General features: G+C 53.5%; 1 protein-coding gene across 9 annotated transcripts in view; it reads left to right on the plus strand.

Moving 5' to 3' along the window:
- Positions 1-25,260, plus strand: part of Megf11 (multiple EGF like domains 11) — a 273,478-nt gene that overhangs the window by 64,915 nt on the left and 183,303 nt on the right. For 3 of the 9 annotated variants that reach the window (XR_010045594.1, XM_063243300.1, XM_063243303.1), the window contains exon 1: positions 14,094-14,293. The exons of 1 other annotated variant lie outside the window; for it this stretch is intronic. Coding sequence is in view for 7 of the 8 variants with exons in the window: in XM_063243300.1 (XP_063099370.1) it covers positions 14,235-14,293 (59 nt within the window). In the remaining variant the exon portion in view is untranslated. Of the gene's footprint in view, positions 1-14,089; positions 14,294-25,260 lie in introns of those variants that run through there. 5 more of the 9 variants (XM_063243301.1, XM_063243298.1, XM_063243302.1 and 2 more) reach the window with 5 other exon arrangements.

A 25,260-nucleotide genomic window follows, 5' to 3' on the forward strand; every position in this document is an offset into this window, starting at 1 on the left:
CTGTGTGCTGGAGAACTTAGCTTTTTATGTCCCTGGCCGCTATTATCCTTTGCACATTCTTTATAGCCTCATGGTCACAAGGCAGCTGCTGGAGCCTCGGGTATCGCATCCACATCATAGGCAGGAAGTGGTGCAGGCGCGGGGGTTGGGGCTCTCCTCAGAAAGCTTTGCCCTTTTCCTTAGGAAGAGTTTCCTTTGTAACTCCCCCTACATTCCGTCACTAGCACAGGGCCACACAGCCCCTTCACAGTGGTCACCACCTGAGAGGCATTAGCTCATTCTCAGGGCTATACTCTTGACGGGTGTGAGGCCTCCATCCATTGTGGGCGAGGGACAGACTTGCGTGAGATGCCAGTGTCATTCTAAGGTGGCTCAGGCCATGCAGGAGGTGACTCAGGACAGGCACAGTGGGTGCCACCGCTGCTGACCCTGGCCATCAAAGGAAGAGGGGATTCTGGGAATGATGTGACTCAGTAGTCCCCAGCCTCACCACCCATGTTCCATCACTGCCAACCCTCCTCCTTGGGACACACACTTTCCTGGTAGTGAGCTCCCCGTCGATGGAGGTATTCAAGCACGCTTTGCACGTTGGACAGGGTTGTGCACTGGGCAAGGAGCACTGATGTGCTGATCCTCAGCCTGAGGTCTGATCTCACAGCCTCACAGTGAAACTCGCAAACTCTCTGAGCCAAGGTTTTCTCATCTCAAACCTGGGGGCAGCAGCAACTTGGGGATGCCTGACGTTAAGTGACAACAGGGCTGTGAAAATTTGGGGTCCTCACAGAGTTGGCAGTTACTGCTTGGGTTAAGTTCAAGCATGGTGAAGTTCTATGAGGCAGGCACTTCCCAAAGTAGGTGTTGACCTCATTCAGACTCTGCTGTAAGGACCTTAAAGGTGAAGGAGAAGAGGATTCTGGGACTCTAAAGAGAGCTTGTCTGGAAATGTGTGCAGGGCTTGGAGACACTAGTATTTAAGTACAGCCTGGAGGTTGGTGGTCTACCCTGTGGATGTGGTGGTGGTGTGCACTGTAATCTCTGTACTCAGGGAGGCTGAGGCAGGAGGATCACAAGTTGAGCCCAGCCTGAGAACTCAGCAGTGAAACAGGAGCTGGGTCTGTAGCTCAGTGGAAAGAAGGGTGGGGTCCAGGGTCTGGCACCCCCTGGGGTCCCCCGTGACTCTGATTTGTGGCCGGCCATGGGGGACCTAAGTCGGGCTGGAAGGGCTGTGTGGACCCCAGGTGAGGGGCAGTGAGAAGCAGCAGCTGCAGGGCTCCCAGGTGAGACTTTGAATCTCAAGCCCCTTTTCTACTGGAAAGGGATCTTCAGAGCCTGCAGCCGCATGCGTTTCCAGCCCATCTGCAGGTCGCAGGCCCGCACGGCCCACGTGACAAATGGGAGCCACGCGTCTCCCGAAGGAGAAAACATTTCAAAGGGACGACGGTGGGTGGTGCATCCTTGGATTAATTCAAAATCAAATCCCATCCCTGTGTTCCTATTACCACCTCGGAGGCTGGCGTGTAAGTACAACCTCATCCCCTCCCTTTCATTTAAAATTAAATGTAAAAAAATCGCCACATTTAGCAGTGAAACTTTAACCTTCCCTTTAGAAACTCGCCTGAAAGGTCAGAGCTGTGCTCCTGCAGATTTCCTGCGCTCAGCTGGGAACTGATTAAAGCCGCTGGCTGGCTCCTCGGCTCTGTCACAGGCAGCTGTAAACTCTTTGTCAATTCGCTTCTCTGTGTATTAGAAATAAATTTATCTCCCTCCGTCAGGCATCCGCAGGACAGGTGCCAGGGGGCCGGGAATTCCGCCCAGGGGCCTCCGTCAATGTCCTGTCTTAGTGACATTAGTGCGGAAGACAGGGACAGAGATGGCGGGAGATTCTGGACCAGGGCTGCTGTGGGTGGTGGGGCACAGAGTGTCCCACACGCCCCGGGAGGTGGCCAAGATCGCTGGGGTCCAGCCGGGGGTCCTGTAGCCACTGAGCCAAGGAGTGAAGTGGGCAGGGCAGGACACTTGTGTTACTTTTGCCACATTGATCAATCAAAGCAGCTGGTTTGTTTCCCTCCCCCCCACAGGAGTCAGGCCACCTTGTGAGGACCACGTGTGTCCTGCTCCGGGAGCAACAGCTGCTGGGGTGGAGCCTGCCTGGAGGTGCAGGTAGTGAGGTTGCCAGGCCCCACAGACCAGGAAAGGCAGGGCCTCGTGGGGGGGCCGTGGCCTGGGCAGGCAGTGGCGGTGAGCACCTCCCAGCTTGGACACCGCCCACCCTGGGGGTGGCTGGACTGACGGAGCTGATGTGCTTCTCTGTGGACCCCCAGACTGGAGACACTTTGAACTTCCTGTTTGAGTCTGGGTAGCAGGAGAGGAAGCTGAAGGGGACAAGATAGTGGGGACCCAGAGGACCTGGCGGGACCCATGAGGCAGGGCACACACCTTTTGAGGTCTGGGCTCTGCCCTGGCTGGACACAGGGTCAGGTGGCAGAGGACAGGGCCCCATGGATCCCAGGCTGTGTGTGCCTCCAAGACAAGTCTGGAGTGTGCCAGGCGATGGGTCTCCAGGTGCCAGGTAGGCATCAAGACCCTGTGACCCATCCACACTACCTTCCCTGAGAACGAGCCACTGGCTTCTCCGTGGCTCCCCTGGGCTCAGCGGGCACAGTCACCATTTTCTGTCACTTTCCTGGAAGAGCTAGGTCACCTTGAAAGCACCTTGGAAGCAAGAGACAGAGCCAGGGACAAGGGTGGGCCAGGGGGGCCAGGATTGGGCCACAGGACATGCTGGGGGTGGTGTGGGTGAGGAGTCGGGGGGAGGAGGAGCATCAGGATGCTGATGGCCTGGAGGTGGGGCTGTGGGGCACAGGCTTGGGGAATAGGTTTATGACTGTTAGATTTGGGGTCTGTGTTAGGTGGAAACCATCTGGAGTTCATGGACAAAGGCCAGCCTGATTATTTGGGAGGGGTCTGTGTATAACAGGGGGAACTTAGGGTTCGAGGCTGGGAGGAGCCAGCAGCAGCGCAGGACCTGGACTCCGACCTGATCCAGACTCTGACCCTGACCTAATCTCCACCCACTGCACACCCTGGCGTCGGGAGTGTTGGCATCTGAGCTCACATTGGTGTCTCAGGCTCTACCTGCCTCCCTGGGGCAGATGTGGACAGACTGTCCAGCCCAGGGCACCCTGTCACCCACTCATGGCCTGCCAGTTCACCGACTATGGTGCAGCGGGTGACTTGGGACCCTGAGCTCCACTCTGGTCTCAGAACAGGCACAATGACGTTGAGTGGACAGTCAGGGACTCGGGTCCCATCTGTCTCTGCCCAACAGTCACAGTGAACTTGAGTGGCCTCAGTTTCCCCTGGAGCTGCCTGCCGTGGCCCTTCAGTTTAAGGGCCACTTCATGGCCCAGCAAGACAGTGGCTGGGCAGTTCCCCGGCTGCCCTTATTAAAAAAATTTTGAGGGTCACCCCAGGTGGGTGTCTCTCTCTGGCAGGTCTCTGAATTCCATTCAGAAGATGCCTCTGAGTGATACACCCCTTTTGAGCTTTGTTTCTCATCCTAGGAAGACAGGCATGATCCCGGTAAATAAAAATTAATAACTGCATTTTTATGAAGGCAAGCGGGAGGCAGTCTGAGGCCAGAATTGCTGGCAATGCCCTGGATCAGTTCCAGTGCAGATGTTGACAGATGCAGGGCTGTGGCCTCTTGGCTCTGGGGAGCGCGGGGACTGTGGCCCAAGCCCCCAGAGGTGGCTCCGGACCATCACGGGGCCTGGAGAGGGACGGGGCGCGGGAGTGGGAGGGGATGCCCGCGGCCATAGTTCAGGTGTTAAACTGCCCGTGCGGAAAATTGCTCCCACAGTTACAATGCTGCTGTCTCGGGGAGCAAGGGTTATGCTATCATTTACTGCAGCCAGGCCTGCAGGCACCCCCGGGCTGTCTTGGTGGATGTTGGAGCAGTAGGACGGGAGCTGGTGGCCAGCCCGGCACCCTGAGTGGCCACGCGCCACCCCTCGGGAGCTCTGTGTTTCTCTCCTGAGCTGCTCATTCTGTCACCCAGGCTCAGTGTGAAACCCCAAGTCAGCCAGGTGGCGGGGGGAGAGGAGCTGGTTTTAGGGGAGCATCACTGTGGGCCTGGTGCTTCCTAAGCATGGAGCCACCTGACCCTGTGTGCCCCTGCAGGAGGGGAAGGGCGCTAAGTGCTACGAGGGGGATGAGACTCACTGCCTTGGTCTGGTCCCTTGGGCTGGAGGTCACCTCTGCACATGGGGCCCTCTCCCATGTCAGGGGCCATCCCGGGCATCCTTGCGAGGCGAGATGGGTGGACTGGAGAGGGCCATGCCTGGGACCTTCGTGGGCTCACCCACAGCCCTTCCTTTTCTCCCTGGAAAATGGGGTCCTTCTCGCCCTCCTGCCCTGTGTGGGCACCCAGGGTGTATAGAAGAGAAGGTGGAGTTTTATGTGTGAATGGAGATCTCGGGGCACAGGGACATGCTCTCCACACAACCCCTTCGTATCTCTGTGGACAGGTCTGTGTGTCCTGGGAACCAGCAGTGCCCAGTCTAGGCTGGGAGCTAAAGGGGAAGGTGATGAGGGGGCGTTGTGGAGCTGGCACCCTGGGCACCATGCAGGAGGCAGGAAGGGCTTCCTGGGTTGGGGAGGGGCAGGGAGGGCTCAGTACTATGACATTCATGGGGTGCCAGCTGATGCCTAATGGGCCTCCAGAGAGGAGCGTCATCCGCCAGAGCCCATAACCATTCGCTAGAGGAATTAGGGAGCAGGAAGAGAAATGAAGCCTCTCTGAAGATCGGGAGGCTGACATCTCCCCCATGGCTTCAGAATCTGGGGACCTCAGTCTGGAAGATGGGGTCAGCTTCAGGAGTAAGGCATTGCCCAGTAGATGAAGTGACCCCAAACCAGAAGGGACGTTACCTCTCTGGGACTGAGGGCAGAGTGGGATTGCAGCCAGCGTCCTGACCCTGGTGCCCATCCTCCCACTGTCCTATGGACAGGAAGGGTGGGCGCACTATAGTTAATGTCATTATAGTGTCTGAGGGGGGGACCCCTGCTCTGGCTCTGACACCTCAAAGAATAGTAATTATTCTCCAAGGAAGTCTTCATTCTGAGTCTTTGCTTTCTGTGGTGATTAACATGACATGTCATTAACAGTCAGGGAACATTGTATGATCAAAGGCAGCATAATTCGTAGCAAGATTCTGAGGAATAGCACAATATTTGTTAATTATGTTATTGATTCTTATGCTCCGGAATGCCCTAATTATTCCTGTTCCCATGTGGACCCCACCGTGTCTACCAGGCTGCCTTTGAACTGCTGTCCTCTCCTGGGTGACTGGGCCCCTAGCTCCAGGGGTGCTGAGACCACAGCTTGCAGAGGGGATCAGAGGAGCTTTGTCTCCCCCGGGTCACATGAAAGAGGGAGCTTCTGGGATGCAGGGGCTGTTTCTCCCAGGCTCTTCCCAATAGCTCCCATTGAGTCGGGGAGTGAAGTGTAACATCGGCCTTTAATTAGCCAGATGCTGTTAATTGACTTCTCGGGGGCTTCCTGGGAGCCAGGGACAACTTTCTTCCAGGGCCAGCCACCTGCTGCTGCTGCTGCTGAAGACTGCAGGGCTCTGAGGTGCTTAGGCGAGGCCTGCTGCAGCCAGGAAGTCCCTGCTGAGCCCGTGGAGAGTATCTTAGGTGACCCCTCCTGGGCTCTCCAGCTGCTAAGTGGGTTGATGCATTTGCATCAGCAGCATCGTTACAGCATGATGCTTGTTTCCTAATGGGCTCTGTTTATGAGGGAGCCGGCTCCCGCCCCTCATTGAATCCTGCATTTAACCTTTGTAATTGCACACTAGACAGAACTCTATCTGACCCCAGTGGGCTGCGTTCTGTCTGGCTCAGGCAGGTGGCTCGTGGTCGGGGTGCTGGGGTGACAAGACAGGCTTTGCCCAAGAAGATCTTTTCAGTCTGCTTTTCACTGCTAAGGCAGAATACCCAATGCCTCCAATTTAAAGGAGAAAAGATTTACTTGTATTTTGGCTCACGGTTTCAGAGGTCCAGTCCATGGTCAGCCGGCTCCAAGGCAAACACATCACGGTGGCAGGGCCTGGTGGAGGAAAGTCACTCACTTCATAGCAGCCAGGAAGCAGAGCAAGAGGGAAAGACCCTAAGAGGCAGGGGCTAGGGCCCAGATCAAGTCCCTAAAGTCAACCCACAAGTGTGCTTCACTAATCTCCTAGGTAGTTTCAAGGCCAATCAAAGCCCATCTAAGCTATCTGTGACCCTCAGGGAAATGAAAGGCTCTCTAAGTGCTCTTGGGGACACTGGCAGTAAGTTTATGATGTGTGGAGGAAAGGATCCCTGCCAGTGCCTCCACGTGGCTGTATGGGAAGGGGCTGGGAGAGAGTGGAGGCAGAAGGGGCTGCTTCTGTGAGCTTTGTTCTGTGCTGGGCGTCTGCCTTCCGCTTGTCTGGTCTTTTCAGTATCTCCTTCCCGCTCTGGATCCTGAGGGCCCGAAGAGACAGGTGACCAGGCCTCCAGTCCCTGGTGGCAGAACCATGTCCCAGAATCAGTTGAGGGTGCTGGGCGACCGTGGCAGGAAGAAAAGTGGTCCCTGCCTCAAGCCAGGGCTGGCAGCTCCAAGGACTCAGCAGGGAGGGAATGCAACCAAGGCCCTGGCACTGCGCCTGTCCAGCCCCTCTGTGCCCTTAACCTCATCCCTGCCAACATCAGGGACGGGACAGATGCAGAGAGATTGGTGCCTAAGCTGCTGGTGGGGATTGGCCTATGTGCACAGGGGTGAGGCGGGGTCACCTGGACTGGAGTTGGGCCAGACCCAGGCGCTGTTTGGCCGTGGGGTGGACGGGGCCTGTTCTTGCTCTGTAGAGCACACAGTGCCTTGGCCCAGTGAGGCCACCTTTTCCCTGCCCTAGCCCCACCTTCCTGATCCTTTCTCACCAGGCCTTGGGGAGGCCCCTGACTTCGGCTTCTTGATTTCTTCTCCCACTCTGGGTCATTGCAAAGGAGCCTGAGAAAGGGCACTGACCAAGATGGGGCAGATGGACAGGGGCCTGAAGGTTTTCCCCACATAAATCATTTCTGCATCGTGTGGATCATGCTACACTAGAGTTTTAGTTCTGTCTTTTTCGAGGTTTTCCCTAGCTTGCCGCCCTCCTTCTTTCCCTTCCATCTGCTCTCACACCCACCCAGGATGCCCTGCCGACCTCCTTCCATGCCGTACAGCTGTAGCCTCGCGTGGACTCTGTCCCTCTCACATGCATATACGTGTGGAGGCCACTGCTGCTTCCTAAACACGGGGTCACACTCTATCACTGTCCCTCGGGACCGGAGAGCTTGGGTGCCTTACCGATGAAGGCATGGTGTTTGTATAGTACCCAGGCGCGTCCTCCTGTAAGCTTTAAACTATCCCTAGGTTAAGTGTGATGGCTAGTCCAGTGTATGTGCTACAGACGTAGCTCTATTGAATTGTTCAGGGAATTATGCCAAGAAAAACATCAGTACGTGGTCAGTATAGACCCAGCCTAATGTCCCACCCACCAACACCTCATGCGTGGTCGTGATTTAAAAAAAATTCTTCTGTTAACAGATACCCTCCATCCAGACACATTTTCTTTTAAATCAGAAAGTGACTGCCTGGAAAGCACAGCTGCAGTCGGCTTGGTCCCTTGTGGAGATTTCCAGCGGCTGCCCTTCCATCTCTGGGCACAAATCCTCACCCCACTGCAGCTCACACCCCGACACAGCCAGAATGGGCCACTGTGGCTTCATCAGATGCACCTGCTGCCCCCTAGGCCTTGGTGCCCCTGCGCTGCCTGGCTGACTCCTCCGCCTTGGACAGTGCCTGGCCCCTGCGTGGACCCCTGCGAGCTCCCTGGCCAGCGGCCCTGGAGTCAGGTCACCTCACAGATGCCTCTCTCCCCCTGGGCACGGGGCTTGGCACATTATGCATCCAGGGCCCCATCTCTGCCTGGCGCTCAGCAGCTGCTTCTGTGTGGAGGGTTGATTGGATGAAGGACGAGGAAGGGCCCTGGGCTGGGCCTCCTCGGAAGGGGCCAGTTGGAGAAGGGCAATGAATCAGAGTGGAGGGACAGGGACAGGGACAGGGGTGGCCATACTGATAAGGAGCAGCCCCCCCACCCCTCCTTGGAAACTGGGTTTTCCCAGCTTGGCAGACAGAGTCAGGCAGAGGTGGGAAGACTTTGAACCAGATGGTACAGCTAAGATTCATCACTGAGTGTCAATGGCAGCTTGGAGAGCTCGGGAGAACCCAGGGATACCAGCCGCCTTCATAGGCCATGAAGGTACCCACAGGTGAATGACACAGGGTGGGGCTGAGGGTCCCAGAAGGAGCAGGGCGAAGGCAGGGACCCAGGAAGGGCTAGAGGGAGCAGAGGAGTGGGTGATGGGAGGAACAGGGCCTACACTTGTTCCGGGGCTGCAGAGCTGAGCAGAGACGGGAGGACAGCTGACCATCACGCAGCGTCCCAGCGTGCGACTGGCGATTCCTCCTCTTGTCCAGGTGGAGGCGGCCATGTAAGCCGCTCCAGGGTGAGGCCCCTGGGAGAGTGGACCAGGAGTCCCACTAGGAGAGTGGACTAGGATTCCATGCCTGTCCAGGCCTCACTAGAAATTAAAAATCAGCTGCTCAAGACTATGAGGGCCTCCGTTCAGGCAGTGATCTTTGACTTACCCTGGGACATCTGTAGGGATTAAAAGTTGTCATTTGTGACTTTTGTCAGGGAGAAGCACAAATTCTTTGTTTTGTTTTGGTTTAAGACAAGGCTGAATCTGAACACACTCTGTAGCCCAGGCTGGCCTCAGAGTCACAGAGATCCTCCTGCTTCAGCTTCCCAAGTGCCGGGATTACAAGTGTGTGCTATCACACCTGGTGAAACGTGTATTCTTCTTTCAGGAATTGCCGAGAGACTGACCCTTGTTCCCCAGGGAGGACAGGCAAGCCAGAGCATCTAGAGCAGCCTTCCTGCTGGAGGGCACTGAGGACCATTCTCCAGATATACATCACCTCCTGTGCATTTTAGAGTGCTTTCACTAACATCACTTTTAGCTTTTATTTTTCACCCACGCTTAAGGTGGGTCAGAGCAGGAATTATCATCTCTACTTTGTGGAACAGTCAGTTAAGAGCCGGAGTAGTTTCTCCCATTTCTCTAAATTGCAAGTTAGAAACAAAATGAGGCAATGCCCAGGGTTTTTGTCAGCCTCTGTTTGCAGTGCACCCCGGGAGTGACCGGCTACGAATTATCACGTGTGATTCACTCATTTGAGTTTCACGGTGGATACAACTGCGTCTCCATGGCGGGCAAGGGAACAGCCAGTGAGACTGAGTTACTGGTGGAAGCCGCCCGAGGCTGGTAATTAACAGACCCTTTTTTTCCTTTCTGCTGTGCCTGTGTTAGGCTCCCTGGCTCCAGCTTGGTTCCCATGCATGGGCTTCGCCATCTGGTCCTACTGGGTCACCTCAGGGGACTTGTGCCCCAGCCGCACCCAGCACAGCCCACTAGCTGGATGGTGGCGTCTACAGCTACACGCGCTGCCCTGAGCCCTCCAGGAGTGGACAGGAGGGGATGGCACCCATCTGCTGAACCTGGCCTGCCTCTCCTGCCCCTCCGAGTAGTAAGGACTCCAGCTTGTCGCTGGCGACGGCTCATGATTAACACGGGAGCTTGGGGCCGTCTTTGTGATGGTCAGTCATGGGAAAGATTTATGGCCACTTTAAAAGTGGCTTTGAAACGAGATGAAGATCAATATTGAATTATTATTATTATTATTTTTTGCCTCTTTTTTCCTTTGGGATTTCAGAGCCTATGAGATCCACTTCCTCACATTAACATATTCCTTTTTTTTTTGTCTTTTTCGTTTTTTACCGGTACCAGGGATCGAACTCACGACTGCCTGCTTGCAAGGCAGGCACTTATGCCGCTGAGCTAAATCCCCAGCCCCCATTAGCGTATTCCTAATGAGATCTTACTAGGGTGAAATTCATAGCAGCCTTCACTTGTCCTGAGAGAAGGAAGTGGCTGAGGAGGGGTCTGGGCTGCCAGGCCTGGGCCTGCCCTTGGTTGTGGGCTCTGCTCAGTGAGCCTCATCCTAGCGGTCCTATCACTGTCCCCAAAAGGAGCCCGGGGGCTGTTCCCCAGGTCTCTCGGGGCAGTGGGCCTGGGTGTGAATTCTGGTTTGGTGACTGCCCTGGCATGGGCAGCTGGTACTCTCTGAGCCCTAGTCCTCTCCCCTGCACAGCAGGTCTCATAAAAACTCACAAGTGACAATCTGTGTGAGAAAGACATGTACCCTTTGCTTACTGCAGGACCCCCATGCCTGATGTGTCAGTGGCTAGAAGTATAGACAATAGCGTGTCTTGGTTATGTTTCTCTGGTTGCTGGGACAAAAATACCAGCATGGCAGAGGAGCAGTGACAGTTCATGGTGGCAGAAGACGGCAAAGCAACAAGATCAAAAGAGGCCAAAGGGAGGAGCAAGCCTCTTTCTCCCCTTATACCGGATGTAGGCCACCCACCGCAGGGCGGGTGCAGTGCTTACACCATCAGTCCCACTGCTACAAAATGAACCTATATCACAATGAGATTCAGCAGCCTGCAAAAAGCCCGCCTTCCGTAACCACATGTGGCTTTGGTGGCACATCAGTACACAAACCACGACAGCAGGGCCCGGCCTGCCTGTGGTGCTGGTGAAGGTGTGCTCAGGAGCCATTCCCAGTGGGCTCATGTGATGTGGTTCAGAGTCCCAACCTCTCTGTCAGGTCTGACGCTGCATCAGTGTACTCGGGCAGGCTCTAGGGACATTCTTGCTGGATGACATCATTTTCCTTTTCTCCTGGGCCCTGCTGGCTTCTCACAGGTAGCAGCATTTTCACTGTCACCTCAAGCAGACCCTTGTTATGTCACCCAGCGACACTTTGATGAGGTGGGGCAGCTGGGTTCTGTGTTTCAGGGTGAAAAGCAAGAAAGGGTCTGTGGACCAAGTGGCCCCTCTGTGGGCCTCTATCTCGATGTTCGTATGAGTAGTTCTCAGCCTGACTGCTGGTGAGAATCCCCTGGAGCAGCTGAGCATGGTGGCACACTTCTGTAGTCCTAACCCTCTGGGAGGCTGAGGCAGGAGGTTTGCAAATTCAAGCCCAGCCTGGGTAAGGTAGCCACCGGTCTCCAAAGGGGGGGGGGGGCTATAGCTCAGTGCAGGGGCCCTGGGTTCCGTCCCTAGTACCACACACTGATGGAGGAACCTTGGTTTCTGCTTTCCTAGCTCGTCAGGGCCATAGCAGGTGCAGAGGAAAGGATAAGGCTTCTATCACCTCTGGCCCCGTGCTCCTGGTCCCTACTCTGCTCCTCAAAGTCCTCGCTCTCCTGAGCTCTACCGCAGGGTCTCATGGGTAGCAGGGTCCCTTGGGGTCAAAGGTGACAGTGAATGGTACCGAGTTTGAGAAGTGGCACCAGCAGTGAAGAATGAAAGCCAGCAGAGGGCCAAGAGTTGGGTCCCCCGACAAAAAGTCCACTTCCCTGCGCTTGCTTGCGAAAGCCGCTTTGCTTGAGGATTCGGTGGTCCGCTCTGTGCACATCTCCTCCTGCAGGAGGAGTACCTACGGGAAAGGCTGACCAAGGCAGTGATGGTGGAGAGCAAGGGATCCTTTCTCCCTGCACCTGCCCTGGAGGAGAGGAAGGGCTGCTGCTGGGCAGCGCTCCGGGCAGGGATGGGACTCCAGGGAGGAACCCTTCCCTGCCTGTGAGCCCCTGAGAACTTCATAGTGCTGCAGGAGTCTTTGCCAAGTTCCGCATCTGTCTCTCAAGTGGCAAGACTGCCCGTTCGCTGCTCACAAGCGGTGAGTTGGAAGCCCAGAGCCACTGTTAGGAGTCTTGCTGTGCTACTGCAGAACTCAGAGCCGGGCCTTCAAGCCCACAGCCTCTCTTCAGGCAAAGGCCAGGCACTTGAGAAGTGTTGGCAGCTGCTGTCCTGGGGAGACAGCCCTGGGGTGCGTGTGACTCCTTCAGGTGTGCTGTGGCTTGTTGGTGGACCAGGAGGGAGAGGACTGGTTCTGGCTTCTCTGCCTCAGGCCCGTGTCTCCCACCCTCGGCTGGGTGCTCAGAGCAGAGCATCCTTGCAGGCCACAGCCAGATCAGCACATCCTGTCCCCTGGCACCGCCCACCCCCGCCCCACAGCCACTGTTCCAGGCTGACATCGAATGCATGCGCTTCCCTTTCCATATCTCCCTGCCACTCACACACACGCATGTGAGGCTCTACCATTTGGCTTTAGTGATTGCTCCACAGCGATTGAAATTGGCTTGAAATAAACGTCTCCTCTGCCTTACCTTGGATGATTTTATCTTCAGCTCCACTCTGCTGAATGGTCCCGAGACTGGCAGGCACCTGTGCTGTCTAGAGCTGCCCCTTCTGATGCAGGGACTTCCCATCCCCGACGCCCTGCCTGCTGGGACAGATGGTTTCTGAGGGCCACACAGAAGTGGCTGCAGAATCCACAACTTGCAGCCCCTTCCCAGTTGCCCCTGGTGCAAATTTCGGGGTGGGGCACACGCAGAGCTTAATGTTAAAAAGGGCTAAGAGGCTTGTTGCATTTGAGGGGTATTTGTGTTTTCTGGCTGGAGCCCTGAATGGGGTACTCACTTTTGAGGTGCAGGCCCTGTTCTGCCTTGCTGGAAACTGGCCCTTCCTATAGCAAACCCCATACCTTACGGCAGGAGGGAGGTGCAGGGGACACTGAGCCCAGGCTGGCCTCTTCCTGTGACCCATCTCCTAATGCTGGCCCTGGGGTTGGGGTGAGGAGCAGGTCCTGCTGAGGGATCCGCCCTGCTGCTCTGGCCCTGAGTCCTGAGCCAGGGCTGGTGTGTAGCATGGAAGTCCCTAGACCAAAGGGGTGACACGAAGGAAATGCACAAACAATTATGGAAAGCAAGAGACAGTGGTCCAGGAGCTCCTGCATCCTCATCTACACTGCTGCCTGCTCAGATGTGTCCCTCCGCCCAGGCCTGGTACCGGAGGCCTGCAGTCCTCGCATCTCCTAACATTAAAGCCAAAGGAACCTTGTGGACTATCTCATGCCTTCTCAGCCAGGCTCAGGGGAGGATCCAGCCCTGGCGCCTGGCATGGTTTTTCTCCTGTGTGTCCAGGACTGTACCAGAGATGCACCATCCTTGGGAGAAGGCAAACATAGTCACACTCGATTTCTAGGTGCTGCGGTGCAGACAAGGAACAAACGGAGCCTGACAGAGGCTTCCTCTCTGCTGACTGAGAAAAGCAGCACACTGAGCTGGCCCACGCTTGTCTTCTGGATTCCAAACCAGCTCTAGCATAGTGTCCTCCCCGCTCCCGTCTAGTGTGCATGCGCCTGGAGGAAGCTCTGGTCCAGTGTTGAGCCATCCCTGTCCCAACACATGCATGCACACGCAAGCTCTTGCACAGGCACTTGGTCCTCCTCTTGAGGCAGAAAGATGGACAAGCAGCTAGGAAATTCCTAGCTCACATCCTAGTTTGCGAACTTGCAACTGTGAGCCTCCATTCTGTTCCCTATGAGTAGACATCTCAGTAACCACCTCCTAGAGACAGGGCAGGCCAGATAGACAGCGTGCCAGCCTGGTGCTAGCCTGGGGAGCCGCCCTTTCCTTCCTGGCTCTGGTGCATGGGGCGGATGTGTGGATGATGCACTGACCGCTTGACCTGTGGATGTTCAGGCCTTCCGGAAAAGAGCCGTTGGCAGAGTGTGCTTTGGGTGCTGTCGGGGCACCAAGCCTGGCCTCAGTACAGGGTGCCCTCCTGATGTTCAGTCCCGGACCTTCACTGGCTGTGCGCACCCAGCCCCAGTGCCTGCTCTTGCTGCCTGCCTTGCTCTCCACTCTCCTTTCCTTCAGCTTTTCCTTCCCCGCCTCTTGGCACTGCTGAACATTTAGGCTGCACGGGCCAAGTAGGGTTGGCAAGCTGCTGGTCTGCCCTCGCTGCCTGCCCCATCGGGTCCCTGCATGTGTCATGGCAAATTTAGAAAGTTGGCACAGTGCAGAAAACGAGTGTTGGAGAGCATGTGTTGGGCTTGGTAAAAGCTTGCCCTTTTCTACCTGTTGGTGAGTCATCATGTGAAGTAGCCTCTGCTGGGCCGGGGAGCTGCCCACCTTCCTTGGCCTGGAGAAGAGGCAGGTGGAACTTCCGGGTTTCCTACAGGGTGGGCGGAAATGTTGTGTGCCGGCACCAAGGACCCTTTTGCCATTGTCCCCTTCTCTTTCCTGCCCAGGTAAGTGGATTATGCTGAATGGTACCATATCTGTCCAGATTTATTGGGATTTTGTGTGGTTTCAGGATCATCATTCTGGAAGGCTTTATCCTTTGAGAGTTGGGGGGTATAAAGTGAGGAGAATTAAGCTGAATACATTAGCAGAACAGAAGCTAGTCCTGGAAGTGGCTTTTCAGGAGAACGAGAACAAAACAAAGCAAACAACATTTTGGGCTTTGTGTTAGAAATGCAGCCTGGAGACTCAAGCCTAGTGGCCCCTGTGAGCAGTGATTGGAGGCTTTGGCCACCTTCCAGTTAACTGAAGGGTCCTGTTAATCGAGCTGGGGGTGTCTCTCGAGCTCTCTCAGGATGGCCTGATGACCTGCCTCGGAAACCCCTGCGGTCCTCCTCGTCACCTGCAGTGCCCCTCTCAACCCGAAATGGCTGTGTCGGTGCTGGTCCATGGGGCCTGCAAGGGAACTACCCGGACATGCTAAGCTTTTTAATTTAGCACACACCACGAGTATATGCCCCTAGACAAAACAGAATTGATTTATAATTCTCTTAATGGAAGCACAGGCTTTAGTTGCTCCAGAAATAGATCGTTACCTCTGCCACCTTTTGTAATTTTTTTTCCTTCTTTTCTTTTTTTTTTTTTTTTAACCCCACTGTGGTCTGGAAATATGACATTTCATTTTAGCCTTTCTTATAATCCATTTGATGGTAGGCTGATTTCTTTTCAGACCTTTAATTTATAGCATGTTTGTTCATTTTATTTCATTAATTACTGCTCTTCCCAGGCCCCCGTGGCAGGGGCTTTGTGTAAATGCCCTCTTCCTGTAAGCAGGTGCTTTTATCCTTAATGAAGAATTTCCTGGAAACTACTGAAATAAACAACGAATAATCGGGCCAGGAACACAATGAACCTGGGACGCATGTGCCATTCTGCAAATTAAACCTGGGGAGGAAGGAGGGACTGATTGCACCTGGCACAGAGCTGTTTCTGTGGGGCTCTCCTTTGGCGGGGAGGGTGCCGAAGTTCTGGAAGGTGGGTGGGCTGGCTGCTGGTCCAGGGCACCACAGTTGACAGAGTCTGATGATAATGCTTGCAGCTGAGGCCGGAAACACAGCCAAACTGGCTGCTGCTTCAGACTTGAATCCTTGCCAGCTTTAGACTGTGGGTCCACAGGACCCAGGTTGGGCCTCACGGCAAAGCTAATGCAATGCATCTTCAGTCCCTTTTCCTCCCTTGGGCACACTGTCCCCAAGGGAGGCAGCCTTCCTCAAGCCCAGGACCCCTGACAATTCCTTCTCTCCATGGATGTGGCCCAGGAAATCTTGTACTGCCCCCCTCTGGGCCCACACCCTGCCCAAGCCATCAAGAAAATAATAGTGTCTGTCCTTTGATCCTATGAGTCGGGTTGGATTATCGCCCTTGAGGAAGCTGGGTCTTCTGGAGGCTAAGTGACCTTCCCAAGGTCGCACTTGGATAAGCAGCAAAGCTGGAATCAGGCCCCAGAAACCTAACAGGATGCCAGAGCTTCTGGTGCTGGACTGGGTGTAAGATTAGGGGTCTGAGTGAGTGGTGGAGGCAAGCGAGGTGCCCAACAGGGCCATCATGTCCTGGCCTCCAGCCAGAATTCATCGATGGCACAGACAAAAGGGTGCAATAAATTTCTTTTAAAATCTGAATACGAGATTCATGTATTATACTGAATAGAGCTGACGAAATTGTACATTGTCCATCTATTTTTCTGTGGCAGGAGATCATTCTGGGTCTTTGAAGTGGCACAATGTTCTTAATCACAGCATAGATGCGATCACAGCGTGGACGCATGCCATCCAGTTGCAGAGGCAGCTCCCCCCTGCAGCTGGATGGCTTTAAGGGCTGCCTGGGAAGCTTCACAAAGTGGCCTGTGTCCCTGGCTGTAGCAGGTTCCAGGCCCTGGTCGTCTGTCAATCCCTGCTCCTTGGGGACATGCCATCCATCATTCCTGGTCACACTCTCTTCATTCACATGTGCACATCACACTTCATAGAAATGGAATCATAATGTTCACAGGTTTCATAACTCGTGCTTTCCACTGAAGCTGTACATCTGGGTCATCTTTCCATGTCAGTGAGTTTGTCTTAAAATGTCTTTTCTGGTAACAGTGATGATAATGCTGATTGTAAAAGATATCAGCGTTAGGGCTGGGGATTTAGCTCAGCCGCATAAGCACCTGCCTTGCAAGCAGGCGGTCATGAGTTTGATCCCTGGAACTGACCAAAAAAAAAAAAAGAAAAGTGTCACAAAAATGCTTGGCACGGAAAGCACAAACCTTGTATTACTGTGTCTGCACCCTGCCACCCCCAGGGGTGACCCCTGCTAATGTGCTGGTGCATGGGTCTCCAGATTTTCCCATGCCAATCTTTTTTGTTTTATTTTTTTGGTGGTGCTGGAGTTTGAACCCAGGACTTTTACATTGCTCTATTTCCCCAGCTTGCCTGCCTGCCTGCTTGCCTTTCCTCCCCCCCCCCCCCTCTCTCTCTCTCTCTCTCTCCCCTTCTTTCTTTCTCGCAATCTCATGTTGCTAAGTTGCCTGGGTGGAGCTTGAACTTCAAATCTTCCTTATTCAGCCCTTCAGAGTGCTGGAATAACAGGCATGCACCACCATGCATAACTCCACGCTAATCTTTTTATTTTGGGTTTTTTTTTTTTTGAGACAAAGTCTTGCTTTGTATTTCAGGCTGGCCTTAAATGCACTGTGTAACCCAGGCTGGCCTTGAACTCCCAGCGATCCTCCTGTCTCAGCCTCCTGGGTGCTGGAGTGACAGGCATATGCCACCACCACACCAGTCTTTGTAAATAAGATGCTGGCATTTGTTTAGCCAGGCCCCCCGAGGGGCTTTTTGGTTGCTTCAGGGCTGCAGCACAGTCTTCTGCCCATCTTTGGCCTTGGGGGTTTTAGAGAGTGCATGGCAGAAGCTGAATGCTGGGCTGCTCATGGGAACATCTTGATCTGAACCCCCTCACTGCTTTCCTGAGCAGTCGGGCGCACATTTCCACTGCCAATGCACCAGGGCAGGACGCAGGGGGTGTTCAGCTTTGGACCTGCTGGCCAGGGCCCAGAAGGAGTGTGGAGAAGCTGCCCCATATGACACCCAGGTCTCTGGGCTCAAAGCCTGTTTAACTTTGGCTGGGGGACGGGACCCTGAGTACAGGCTCTGGGATAGAGTGGAGGCCAGTCTTAACGCTGCTCAGAGCGGGCAGAGCGGTAGACAGGAGCCGGGGATCTCAGCTGTCACTACAATACTGCAGCTTCCACCCCAGGAGTCAGCTCACACGCACCGCTGTGTTATCTGTTGACTCCTCAGAGAAGCTGTGATTCTCTTTGCTGTACTTTGTAAAAGTGTTTTCCACTTTTACAAAGGTTTAGAGCAGCCAAATGAGTTTTCAGGGCCTGAGAGAGTCTAGTTCTTCAGGCTTTTAAGTCTTTTCTACTGGGAGATGGGCGAGGGCAGGGCAGAGAGGTTCATCATACATAGACTTACAGAGCGGGAAGCAGCGGAGTCTGATGCCAGCCCCAGGAACATGCAAAACGAAGTCCTGAGAGGGTAAGCAACCTTCCCTGGTTCACACAGCAAGGTGATGACTTAGCAGACACCTAACACGGCCTGTGGGGCCTGTGGGGGGCTGGGCCGACTGGCAGTGGGCCCCCTCCCCAGTTCAGAGTGAACTCAGGGGCAGCGCAGCGGGAATAGAGATGGGCCAGGCTCAGGATGCAGGGACCTGTGGGAAGCTCTGTGAGTGTTTCCACAGAGCCCTCTGATTTCCCTTCTCATCCTCCGGCAGCTTCCTGCCATGGCCAGGCCTTGAGCTTTGGATTAGCCTCAGTTTGGCCTGCTGCCCTCTGGCATCCTGAGTCACCTGGATGTCATGGTGTCTAATAAATGTTTCCTGATGGATGGGTCAGAGCTGAGACCAACTTGATCACTGTGCAGTTGACTGCCCAGAGCCACTCACATGCACAGCCAAGCCTAGATCCTCCAGCAGGGGGTTTCAGTCAAGATTCTTTTTTTTTTCCTCCCTGCTCCTTAGAAATGCTGAAAGTCAGAATCACAGAGTTTAAAAGGTCTCTGAGGCAGGGATTGTGGGTTGGGAGGAAACTGATATTTTATTGAGCACTTTCTATGTGCCAGACCCCAGGGCAAATGCTTCACCTGCTGCTTTGTTTAATGCCTGGCAGCTGCGGGAAGCTTGAGAGCAAATATGAAGGATGTGAAACCTGCAGCCCCCAGCAGGTCCGTGATTTTTTCCTAGGTCATGCAGACTGTGAGGCAGAAGCAGGATTTGAATTCAGGTCAGGCAAACTCCACCGTTTCCTTCCTTTGAACCTTGAAGCCAGCTTGTCCTGCATCTTTGAAGAAATCACCTCTCTTTGGGGGACACTTTCCCCTCCTAAGGGATGAGGTGATGGCTCTGCCTTGGGGCTGGTTCTGCCACCACTTTTCTTGCTGGCCGGCTCCTCATCCTTGTGGCTCAGCTCTGGGGAGACCCTTGACCTTCTGGTGGTGGTGATTCTCCAGAACCCCATTCACTACACCCTGTTCCCCTCTGGGCACTTGTGTTTGCATCCTGTGGTTTGCGAAATGCTTTTTCCAAATGGGCAGCATGAGAACTCATTCCCCTCAGGGGTGTGGCCCTGGGTGACCAAGCTGCCTTGAGAGTGTTGTGGACGGAGCTGTGGTTTATATGAGGGCAGGGAGGATGCCCACAGTTCGTGGACCCTGCAGCCCAGGAGGTGGGAGGGGGTGACCTTCAGTGTGCAGGTGGGGTGCGGAGAGGCTGGCAGCCCTTGGCTTGGCCAGGCTGGCCGAGTGTGCCCTGATTTGCAAAGAAATGAAAGGATGGAGATAATTACCTTGTGAGAGATGGAATGGCCTGAGAACAAAGATTAAGTTTTCTCCCTTCATCTTGTGCAGGCTGGAGGCTGCCGCTCTGGAAGGGGAGGGGTGAGGGCCCAGAAGCCAGAGGCCACGGCGGTGGGCCAAGGGCCCAAGTGCAGTTGGAGTTCTGCAGTTTCTTCCCATGCCCCAGGGCGCATGAGATTTCTGTCCAGTCCCACCATCAAGAGAGTGCAGAAGCAGGACAGTCTTTGACCCTGATTAATGCTCCCTCCATAGTGCTATTTTTCAGGATTTGTAGCCGGAGGCCTCCTGGGCAAGGAGAAGGCAGAATTTATATTAGGACGGTGGAGCCTGGCCTTGGAGGGGGACTTCACAGCCTCTAGCCTTGTTGAGGGAGGCACCGCCATCCCCCTTTGACTTATCCCAGCGGGACAGGCATGGGGCAGGATCTCCTTGCCAGCCCTGGGACTTTCTGTACCGCTCTTACAGTCTGGGGAGTGCCCTTTTGGAGATTAAGAGCTATGAATTTATTTTCTTAAGTTGTTTTTCTAAGTACAGCAAGATTAGAGGATGCTCAACATAAACCCAGCCCCTGGCGGGATTGCCGGAGGGAAGAGGATGAAGCCTCTTAATTAGGGGCTGCACCGAGCTCTGTTTTTCATCTCACACTAATCAGAGTCTGGCAAGGCTGGTGAACAGAGAGGGGCTGGGGCCCGGGAGCCAGCGAAAGCAGCAGGCTGGACGATGACCTTGATGTCTGTCCCGTGTGTGCAAACTTGGCTTTCCACAGATAGAGTACTCTGTGAGAAAATGTGCACACACGCAGGCGTGCACACGTGCATCCTGTAAGTAGAAGCTAGAAATCTCTCTTCGTACTCATATACTGGGAAGTCTGGGTTGGGGTCCAAGTCTTTTGCTTCCTGAACCCGACAGTACTTTTCAGGTACCGCTCACCAGTCTGTCCCTGCCTGCAGCCTGAGCTATTGCCTCGGCCTCAGTACCAGCCTTGTGCCAACTCCTGCAGCAGGTAGGCCTGGTGCTGATGGGGCAGCCCCAGAAGGGGCCATTGAGTTGCCCTCAGATGGTGTCATGAGTGCCTGCTGTGTCTCAGGCCTGCAGAGGTGTGTGCAGTACTCACACTAATGCCCCGAGCCATGTGATCTGCTGTCAGGATGGGTCTTTGGTGTCCTCTGACAGGTGAGACACAAGATGTGTGGCTGATCCTAAGGCTAGGGCTGAGCAGGAGGCTGGAGGGAGAGGTTGGCGGGAGCATCAATGAGCCATAGACAAAATGTCCTAGGCCTCCTCAAATGCTTCGAGAGCCGGGAGCAGAGGTAAGGATGTGGTGGATGAACCCCTGACCCTGTGATGTGTGCGTTTGTGAGCTCCAGTGGCATGGTGCAAGAGGAAGGAAATGCGTGTGTGGACTCCAAGGCCCAGATGGAGGCGCTGAGGCCACATCTTAGAGATGATTCTAAGAGAGGAACAATTTCCATGGTAGGAGCTGTGGGTGCATAGACCCGTGCTGTGCCTCCCACCCAGAGTCCAACAATTCCTGAAAGGTTCTTGCCCTAGTATAGATTACTGTACATTACGGCAGTGGTCTAACATGGCGGAAGGCCGAAGGGGAAACCATGTGCCGCTTCTGATCAGAGGTCATATACCTGTCTGCCCCCTCTGTATCTGGTTGGAGGAGACAGCCCAACTCCCACGGTGGTAGGCTCCTCTCCATCTTTAATAAAGGCCACTTCCTCTTTCTTTCTTTTTTCGGTACTGGGGATCGAACTCACGACCTTGCACTTAACAGGCAGGCACATTAGCCACTGAGCTAAATCCCCAGCCCCACTTCCTCTTTCTTTTTGCTTCTCTATTGGCTTCAGAAAACCCAAACAGTCACTATGGTAACTTTTCCCAAGGCCATCTTCTCAACAGGTATTCTAAGTAGTCACTGTCATGGTCCCCAGTGCTTTGGGAGAAGATTCCTTGCAAGGCCCTAAAATAGGGTCCCACTGCTGCCACCCCTGCACCAGTTAAAGCTGTAGAGAAGATGGGGCTCCCTGGGAAAGCTAGGACGAACAGAGTACAGGAATCAGGTTCATGGACCACACCGTGAGGTCCTAGATTTTGGCATAGTCCGGAGGACAGGGCAGGGAGCAGGAGGGAGGCAGGGGCGGCAGGATCTTTGCACAGATGGAGTGCCAAATCGTAACCACTGGTCCTAGGGAAGAGGCCATCTGTTTGTCTATCTGTATCCTGGCCCTTGTATGTGTGTTGGTCAGTGTGAGCAGCTGGGCCTGGCCAGGTGTCAGCTGTCCAGGGAGCTAGGCTGGACTTCACAGGTGTTGGTACTGGGGAAGGTGAGCTCCCAGGCCAGAAGGCAGGGGCCTTCCCACAATGTCTGCTCCACCTGCAGGGCCAACCCAGGCCATCGCAGAAGCCCTAAGTTAGGAGGAAAGATCCTTTGCCAGTGTCCCTTGTGATACCAGATGGCAGGCACAGAAGGTCCTCATTGTCAGATGCACACAAAGGCTAAAGATACAGGTTGACTCAGACCAGGCCTTGCGTCTTGATGTGGACTTGACTGGGGGGGTGGGCCAGGGCTTCCCTGGCTGTTCTCGTGAAGATCTCTGTTCACCCAGCAGGGTCACCAGAGAGGTTGGGGGGAGGGTGTCTCTTGGGAGCCTGACATGGACTGAGATGCGCTGGGACCATTTAGAAGCGGGACATGGCGTGTTTACTCAAGGGGAGTCTCTGTGGAGTTACCTGATGGGTGATACCAGTGTTCCCGTGGAAGCCAGTCTTAGCAGACGCCTTCCAAGGTGTTCCATGTTGTCCATTGCTGCTCCATGGGGCACAGTCACTCTTGGCTAATTCCTCTGACATCTGCTCTCTGATGTAACCCGTCTTCTCCATGTTACCTGTCCCATGATACTGATACTGGGGAGTGAAACACCCAGCCTACTGGATGTTCGGTACAAGTTCATGTTCAAAGAATGAATTTTAGGAGCAACAGTAGTGAAGAGCAGAATATATAATTGAGAGAAATAAAGCTTCTGTCTGAGAGAGATAGGGTCCTGAGCGGGTTGTCAAAGACTCTTTTTTTTTTTTTAATTTTTATTTAAGGAGAAAAGAAAAGAAAGAAAAAAAAACGTGAAGGGGTACAAGTTATACAGATTTACAGAAGAAAAAAATGCACAGTAGGAAATCACTAGTTAATGGATTACATATTGCCATCTTAGAAATAATTGTTCAAGTCACAAAATTAAAGCTTGTAGAGTGGACATTCCAACAATGATACTGCAAACAGTTCTGTTCAATGATCCAATAAAACTCTGTGATATCATTTTCTATCTTATACATTTAAATATACATGCAGTTATATAGTTTAGAGCACTTTCTTTTCCTCTCTTTTGTACAATGACTATTACACATTTTGGGTTGCATTGCTCCCACGGTTCTTACTGCTTTTTTGGAAGAGAGTAAAACCAAATGTGACATAACAGAACAGAATCGGTCAAGTCAAAAGGGTGGATATAATAGATAATATAAAAACATAATACAAGGTGATCAACAATGGTTACCATAATGCCTCCCGCTATTTCTAATAGAATTGCCTATATCATTAGTTGTAATACAATTGAACAAAACAGTAAAGAATAAAACCAACAAAACCAAAACATTGGAGACATTGTAGGTCTTCAAAAGTAGATAAAAGTCAACGAGAATGGGCGTTATAATGAATCTCATTATCTTCTCAGCTGATGCCTAAACTTTCGAACCTGATACTATCCAGCAAAACAGAATAGAGGAACCTCAGTCAAAAACAAGATGGTGAGAGTAATACAGGGCTTGTCTTTTCTAGGGACTTTCATGGAGTAAAACCATGAGGTGAGACAGGTCCAAAATGGGGAAAACAAGGGGGCTTGCAAGGCAGGCAGACGTGAGGAGGGACAGAACTGTGGTCTACTGATTAAGATTAATTAAGATTAATTGTTAGGCAAAATTGACCAAAGCAGGGGCAAATGGGGAAGCAAGTGCATAGCCAAGGGGCATGTTTAAAGAGCAGTGACTCTTCCATTAGGGCCGTGGTTGGTATGGTGACTCCTGGCTTCCTCAAGGTGATCAATACCGATTCAGAATACCAACCCCTGATGTTTATACTTAGGATGTGATTGCATTTGTTTTGCCTTTTGTTTTGAGATCTGGCCCACAGCGGGAGGTGTCTGTCTCCTCCAAGGTTGCAAGGTACCTGGTCTTCTGCAGCTGGCTCCTTTGACAGCCCTCCTGTCTGACGGCCTAGAATGTTTCTAACTAACTCAGCTGCCTATAGCATCACCCACTTCTGATGTCCTCTGCTCAGTCCAGCCTTTTGGTGATTCGTGGTGCTGTCTCCCACCCAGAATGCCCTCCCTCTGCCCCCTGACCTTTCTATTCTCTGCCATCCTAGGTGCCATTCACTCCATGGCCTTCCCAAGACTGGGTCTGTAGTCACTTGCTGCTTGGGATCCCCTCCGGTGGCCTGCAGCTGAAGATGTATAATTTCTTTGTGACCCTCATGGCATCGTGTGCGCCTCTGCTCAGTTCTGGCCGTGCTGGGTGTGTGGCCCCGCTGTGCCCTGTGGGCAGGAAGGAGACACCTCTTCTGGAACCTTGTCCCCCCAGCCGCACTCGTGCTGCCAGGGAAGAAATTTCTCCCCCTCTGAACTTCTCTCCCTTGCTCTGCTCCTTTTAATATGCAGGGAGACAGGATGAGAGGGAAGGCAATCAGCTGATTTATTTACGTGTTCTCTTCCTTTGAAATGATCCTGGGGCATTTTCTTATTTAATTATTAATGCCCCAAATCAGACGGTGCCCCCTCCGTTAACCTCTGTCATTCCAGATGGAGTCGGCCTAATAACCACTGTGGCAGGATTGATTTCCCCTCAGTCAGCTCATAAGCATATGTCTTTGGGGTCTGTCCTCTGGGAACCTAGGGAAGGCCCAGGACAGTGAGCGAGGAGGCGTTGTTCCCGTGAGGTGACAGCTCCTCTCAGGCTGCTTTTCTGTCCTCCTGAATGAAATGTCTGAGACCTGCTGAAATCTCCTCCTAACAGTCAGTTTCAGAAAGGAGCTCAGCCCTGTCTTTGGGGTGCTCACGGTGGTGTCAGGAAGATAAAGCAGACCGGAGGGGCATTGTGAGTGCAGGTGATGGAGATCTCACTGGAGGGTGTGGCCCTAGCTGTGAGCCACTGGCTGTAGCTGTCTGGGACCCAAAGCAGGGCAAGAAGGTGACATCTGCATATGCAGAGTTGAGGGCACAGGATGGTCATTTTGGACGAGAGGAGTGGTGTGAGCAGGACTCCTAGGGGAGAAGCCCTGCCCCAGCAGGGGGACAGTAAGGATAGTCTTGGTGAACTGATTATGTGGATGGAACCCAGCATCTTGCTCATGTCTGCCAAGTGCTCTACCATGCTGCCACACGCCAGCCCAGCAGGCGTCATTTAGATTGGACCAGCATCCAGGAAAAAGCCCAAGGGGATCCGAGGAATCCTCTCCACTGCCTCTAGCACTGGGCATCCTTCCTTATCTGCTTATAGCCTTAGAGGTGGCTTTGGTCTCAAACGGGAGTTGCCATTGGTGAAGTCCTGGTGTGAATCCTGGGTGCCCCCTGCTTTGTGAACCCAGCCACTGTCACCTTGGTGGAACTGGGAGGTCAGAAGCAGTGTCTTGGGCTGTCAGTCCAAATGCTTCTGTCCTGGCTGTGGCCGGGGCTACCCCTCCACCCAGGTCCACATCCTGTTGTTCATGCTGATGCCTGTCACCCACTCTCTGCCCAGTCTCTGGGGCTCTCACTCCTAGGGGTGTCCAATGAACCTTCCTGACCAGCCCTGATTTGGGGAAAAAGCTTGCTTGCTTGCTTGCTCTCTGTCTGTCTTTCTTTCTTTCTCTCTCTCTTTCTCTCTCTCTCTTTCTTTCTTTCTTTCTTTTTCTTTTTTTTAAATTTTATTTAAGAGGAAAAAGAGAAAAACACAAAACAAAACAAAGCGGTGTAAGGGTACACGTAATACAGAACTACAAAAAAAAAATAACAGTAAGAAATCACCTGTTAATAGATTAC

The sequence above is a fragment of the Cavia porcellus genome, unplaced genomic scaffold, assembly GCF_034190915.1.
Source record: "Cavia porcellus strain 051 isolate PalLab524CR breed Dunkin Hartley unplaced genomic scaffold, mCavPor4.1 scaffold_37, whole genome shotgun sequence".
Taxonomy (NCBI): domain Eukaryota; kingdom Metazoa; phylum Chordata; class Mammalia; order Rodentia; family Caviidae; genus Cavia; species Cavia porcellus.